This window comes from Otolemur garnettii, unplaced genomic scaffold (genome assembly GCF_000181295.1).
Source record: "Otolemur garnettii isolate 467f Iridium unplaced genomic scaffold, OtoGar3 scaffold00141, whole genome shotgun sequence".
NCBI lineage: Eukaryota > Metazoa > Chordata > Mammalia > Primates > Galagidae > Otolemur > Otolemur garnettii.
In genome coordinates this window covers 2,866,949-2,873,098 of record NW_003852536.1, presented here as the reverse complement: position 1 = coordinate 2,873,098, position 6,150 = coordinate 2,866,949, and the positions used below count along the sequence as shown (strand labels likewise).

The window sequence follows — 6,150 nt, the reverse complement described above, 5'->3', positions numbered from 1 at the left end:
CGGGCGGAGCGCCTCGGCCCGCAGCCCGCGTCGCCGGCTTCTCTGCCGCCCGGGGGCGTGAAGCTCGGGGCTGCTGCCGACCCTCCCCTCGTCCCCGGCATTTTCATCTCACTTGCCAGGACAGAATCGACTAAACTAGGGGAGGAGGGGACCATGCGTTCATGACTTAACTGCAGGTCTTTATGAAACAGAGAATACTGCATCCTTTGGCGGGGAAAATTTGCTGGTGAAGGTCAATAGTAAAGGCAGCGTGATTAAAAAGCTCCTTGAGGAGCTAGAGTCTTTATGTTCTATTCTTTGCATTTAACATGGATGTCGCTGCGGAGGTATGAAAACTTGGAATTTATATTCTGCTGGAGGATGAGATGAAAGGGATGGTATTTTTTACCGTTAGTTTCCTTCCAACCTAGTGTCTTGTACAGCGTTGTTCGTAACCAGTAGCCTGCCTGGCTGGTAACCCTGCCTTGGGGCTCTCTCCTCTTCAGCCGTTCACGTGCTCCAGCCTATGACCTGCATAGTTTCACCCCTCTTGCTCAAAATCCAATCCTAGCCGCCTATTTCTTTAAAACCCAGATTCTTGGTGTAGTAAAGCTAAACCAGGTTTTCTGGCCTTCCTGCAAGGGACGCCTCTGCCTCCCAAAAGCCAACCGAGGTGCTTCATTCCCCTTCCCTGGCATCTTGTACGTAGCTTTGTCATTGCAGCGTTTATTGTGTTGGAAGGTAAGAATTTATAATATATCTTGTCTTTTTTCCTGGGCTTCTTAAGCGCAGGGAACCCAGCTTACATCCTCAGTACAAATAACAAGTGTTCATGGGGAAAAAAGAAAACAAAATTGTTAAATAGTAAACCGTGGAGGCAGTAACACTGGACCAATCACGAGCAAATATTTATCGAAAGCCTACTGTGTGCCAGATGGTTCTTATTATATGGGGGGGTTTTGTTTCAGATAGAAGGTCGCTGCTGTATTGTCCAGGCTGTATATGAGGTTCCAGGCTCAAGTGATCCTCTCAAAGAAGGTGGGACGATAGGCAACTGCCACGGCACCCTAGTGTATAGATTTAAGATTGTCTACTTGACTTGGAAATTTCGCTCACTTCTTGCTCATCCTTGCTTCACTACAGACATTTCCATCTAAATTTGGCCAAGATATCAGATCAGATGGTTAATATGAACAAATATTGCATTGTGTCCATATTTAATACCCAAACAAGTTTTGTCAATTATATGCTAATGGTGCCTTTTTGTTTTTACTCTCTCATTCCCTGACCATTTGGGATACATGTGGTGTTAAAAAAAAGATGCATCCTTGTTCAAAACTTGCATATTTCAAGGTGCACCATAACTACAAACCTTAAGTCCTAGTTCAGCTCTAGAATGAACACTGAGATCTTGTGTGGGACTTTTATCCCTTCTGTATCTGATTGTTCGTCTCTGACAGGAAATAACTGCTGTCTTTTAAGGGTGGTAAGACTGCCTAATCCACTTGAAATCAAAACAACTCAATGATTAAGGAAAAAAATGGATCAGTATTGACAGATTTAACTGGCTCATCAGTTGCAAAACACTATTGTAGTCAGTGAAATGAAGCGAAGGTTCAAGCCCTAAAAGAGCACTGTCAGATTGGGGGTGGCCCTGCACAAAAATAAAAAACAGACCCACAAATAAATTGCTTGTGAAACACTAGTACCTATCAAAGCTCATCAAAGAGAGAAAGTGGATATAAGCTATGACTGATTAACAGCCAATGGCAATGTCAGAAAAGGAAGTCTGCAGTTATTCAAAAGAATTTGTCAGTGATTATGCTGGTATAACCCAGGGGAATTGATTATTTGGTTATTAAGATTAGCAACCCTAGGTAAAAAGAGTTATCAAGCCATCATACCTTGATAGAACTTCCCTTAAAAACTTCCTTCATTCTTGTTCTTCCAAAAACCTTGTAAGATTTGGTATATACAGGTAAATTCACATTTAGGAAAATTCTGAATTCATTAAGTTGCCTACTGAACAAATATGTATAGGGTACCTACTATTTAGGCACTGAAGTAGAGGGGAAATCAGTAAGACTTTTTGAGGCACCCATGCAAAGATCAGGAGAAAGACAACATTAGGGAATAACCACCTGGGCTTGTTAGAGGAATAAAGCCAGGGTGCCTGGACTAGAGGACAAGGGAGAATGAGATACAAAAGGGCTAGGTGCTAGACCTTTAGGGCTGTCGTTCCCAACCTCTGGACCAATACCAGTACCAGTATGGGGTCTGTGGCCTGTAGGAACCAGGTGCGCAGCAGGTGGTGATAGTGGAAGTTTCTTCTGTATTTACTGCTGTTTGTGCATCAGCTCCTGAGCTCCACTTCCTGTCCCATCAGGTGGTGGCATTGGATTCTTATAGAACCCCAAACCCTACTGTAAACTGCACACTCGAGGAATCTGTGTACTCTATAAAGTCTTTTTTTTTTCCCTTATAAAAAGTCTAATCCTGCCCATCCCCAATGGAAAAACTCTTCTGTGAAACCAGTCCCGGGTGCCAAAAAAAGGTTAGGGACCACTGATGTAGGGCCTTGGGCGCAAAGGTAAGCAGTGCATATATTATTTTGAGCACAGCTGAAGGCTATGGTGTGTTTAAAAAGGAAAATAGGTTTGGTGCCCATAGCTCAGTGGTTAGGGCACCGCCCACATGCACTGGGGCTGGTGGGTTCAAACCTGGCCCGAGCCTACTAAAAACAAACAAAAAAATAGCCAGGCATTGTGGTGGGCACCTGTAGCCCCAGCTACAAGGGAGGCTGAGGCAAGAGAATCACTTAAGCCCCAAGACCTTGAGGTTGCTGTGAACTATGATGTCATGGCACTCAACCCCAGGGTGACATAGTGAGACTCTGTCTCAAAAAAAAAAAAAGGAGAATGACAGTTATCTGACAGACATTTCTTTTTTAAGAGTATAATCAAGATTTAAAATACCATTGATAGGGACTGGGTGCAGTGGCTCACACCTGTAATCCCAGCACTCTGGGAGGCCAAGGTGGGCAGATTGCTTGAGTTCAGGAGTTCGAGACCAGCCTGAGCAAGAGCGAGACCGCATCTCTAAAAAATAGCTGGGCATTGTGGTGGGTCCCTGTAGTTGCAGCTACTCAGGAGACTGAGGCAAGAGGATTACTTGAGCCCAAGAGTTTGAGGTTGTTGTGAGCTATGGCACTAACCCCAGGGCGACTAAGACTCTGTCTCCAAAAAAAAAAACAACCCTTGACAGTACTTTGGTAGGTTGAGTATCCCTCATCTGAAATGCTTGGGACCAACAAGAAGTGCTTCAGATTTTAGAATACTCATTTTATACCAGATGAGCATCCCAAATCCAAATTCCTCTAATGAATGTTTCCTTCAAGTGTCACGTCAGCACTCAAAGTTTTGGATTTCAGATTCAGAATGTTCAACCTGTAAAGTAACAACAAAAGTGGTTTGGTTTAAGATATGCTTTTCAGGGTTGCTAATACCTCGGTCATGGGTTTTATGGAGGTTTGGGACCTAAAAATTGGTTGAGTAGTGATGCCAATAAGAGGCAAGGTTGGATCTTATTTTGCAATATTAGGTTCAAAGTGCTTATCAGACATATAAGAGAGGTGTCAATAAGCAGATGAGGAAGAGTGAGGGTTGGGATAGATGAGGGTTTGATTTATAAATCTGGAGTCTTATCACATAAATGGCACTTAATTGAAAGAGACTCAATTCTGGAGGGGGTGAGGGTGCCACTTCAACATTCAGGGGCCAAGGTATGTTGGGGGGGGGGTTAGGCTGGACAATGTAACAAAAGAAAACCACAAGACATTACTGAATTATTTAAGATGTTTCAAAAATGATTATCCACGCCATGTGTGATGAGAGGTAGAGTCGGGTGGATTTTGCAAAATGGATGTCTTAGAGACCTTGACTATGGTGTTGCTCTGGAGTGCAGTGGATAAATACCTCACTGAAGTCAGTTAAAGGGAAAATGGGAGATTTGCAAGTGGAGAATCACACCTAGATATCAAGTAGTTTTGCCATGAAAGGGAGCAGAGAAACGGGATAGCAGTTTAGGAGGCTGGGGAAGTGAGGTATATAGAGGGTTTTTTTCCCGATAGTAAATAAGAGAAAAAACTATGATAAAAACAAAAAGTTGAACTAGAATCTTTAAGTAGGCAAGAAGAGAATCAAGCACACAACTGTTAAGGCTGGTTTTAGATAAGAACAGGGCCAATTCAACCTTTGTAAAAAGATGGTTAAGATGAACTGGCTCTGATTTCATCTGATGTCCTGTACATTGTTGACATTCTGGCTAAGAAATCTCTTCAGCTTTTCTTTAGTTCTGTCAAGGTGAGCTGGTAAAGCTGCTTTTCTACATCTAAGCCTTAAAAATAATGGTTTAACCTTTAAAAATAGTAGTCTACTTGGAATCCTAGCACCCTGGGAAGCTGAAGTGGATGGATTGCCTGAGCTCACAGGTTCAAGACTAGCCTAAGCCAGAGCCAGACTTCCTCTCTAAAAATAGCTGGGTGTTGTGGCAGGTGCCTGTAGTCCCACCTACTTGGGAGGCTGAGGCAAGAGGATCATTTGAGCCCAAGAGTTTGAGGTTGCTATGAGCTATGACGCCACGACACTCAACCCCAGAGTGACTGAATAAGACTCCTGTCTCAAAAAAAAAGTCTACATACACAAAAAACATTTCCTAATTTATGGTTAAGGGCTTAACTTTGTTAGCAAAAGTTAAACCTTAAATTTGCAGGCTACTTAAGGGAATACAAGAAAAATGCAGTACTTACCAATATGAAATATGAATGAAATACTTAAAAGGGACATATATCTTGGACTCTTTCTTCATCTCCATTTCTAAGCATCTTAGAAGGTACATGGTGAAGGCATTACAGTATGCTCACTGTACCAATTTCGTGCTTTGAGTTATCAGTAGTCTAAATTCCAACTTCATCAGGAGGCTGAGAATTCTCTACCAAAGGAAAAATTGTGTTGTGGCATTAAAATATGTCTTTGGGGCTGAATGCGGTGGTTCACGCCTGTAATCCTAGCTCTCTGGGAGGCCAACGCAGGTAGATTGCCTCAGCTCGGGTTCAACTGAGACCATGCTGAACAAGAGCAAGACTCTTGCCTCTAAAAATAGCTGGGCCTTGTGTCTAGCTACTCAGGAGGCTGAGACAACAGAATGGCTTGAGCCAGATAGTTTGAGGTTGCTGCAAGCTGTGATGCCATAGCACTCTACCCCCAGGGTACAGAGAGACTTGTATCAAAAATAAAGTCTTTGTATGTTCTTCCTGGTTTTAATACAAATTGCAGATGTATATTTATATACTGACCTTACCTCTCTTTATATATGTGACCATTAGAAAATTCTCAGGCCTTGTTTCATTTAGCCATAAGCGTTTGGGGGGTCCAAATAGCTTCCATTTCCACTCAATAGCCTTTTATTTGAAGTTCCTGAGCCTATTTCACAGAGGTTGTAAAACTGCCAGGTGCAGTGGTGTGCTGCTGTAGTTACTTAGGTGAGGCTGCAGTGCTCAGAAGAAAACAGAGTGCTTCACACTAACACCCCCCTGCCAGCTCTAAATTATGAGATGGCTTAATAATTAGACTGGGTTTCTCAACCCTGGCACTGTCACCTCTTTGGGTGTGGGGCTGGCCTCTCAGGAGGGTGTTTAGCAGCACCATCACTCTCTGGTTTTAGAAGGTACCATTTTAAATAGAATATCTACCTTTTGAGAGGTCTTTCAAGTAAGCTGAGATTCCTTTACAGTATTTGCAAATTTGCTTTTAAAATAAGTGTCAGCTTGGTGCCCACAGCACAGTGGTTATGGCATCAGCCACATACACCAAGGCTCGCAGGTTTGAACCCGGCCGGAGCCAGCTAAACTGCAACAAAAAATAGCTGGGCATTGTGGCAGGCCCCTGTTAGTCCCGCCACAATACTTGGGAGGCTACTTGGGAGGCTGAAGACAGCATGAGGCCATCTCAAAAAAGTCTATACTTTTCCCTAAAGCAATGCTTGAAAGATTTCAGTGGCCTATTGCAGATCTACATTATAATCTGAGGGTGGAACTAGAAAACAATTTTTAAAAACTCAAGATAACCTTATTTCCTAGCTGGTTTCCTAAATCATGCTTTAAAAGTAACAGTC

General features: G+C 42.9%; 1 protein-coding gene across 1 annotated transcript in view; it reads left to right on the top strand.

Annotated features, from left to right (window-relative positions):
- Positions 1 to 2,249: 2,249 nt before the first annotated feature.
- The window catches only part of LOC100961468 (cytochrome c oxidase protein 20 homolog), a 6,889-nt gene continuing 2,988 nt past the window's right edge, over positions 2,250 to 6,150 (top strand). The window contains exon 1 of the mRNA XM_023518566.1: positions 2,250 to 2,276. Within this exon, the coding sequence (XP_023374334.1) occupies positions 2,250 to 2,276 (27 nt within the window). The remainder of the gene's footprint in view (positions 2,277 to 6,150) is intronic.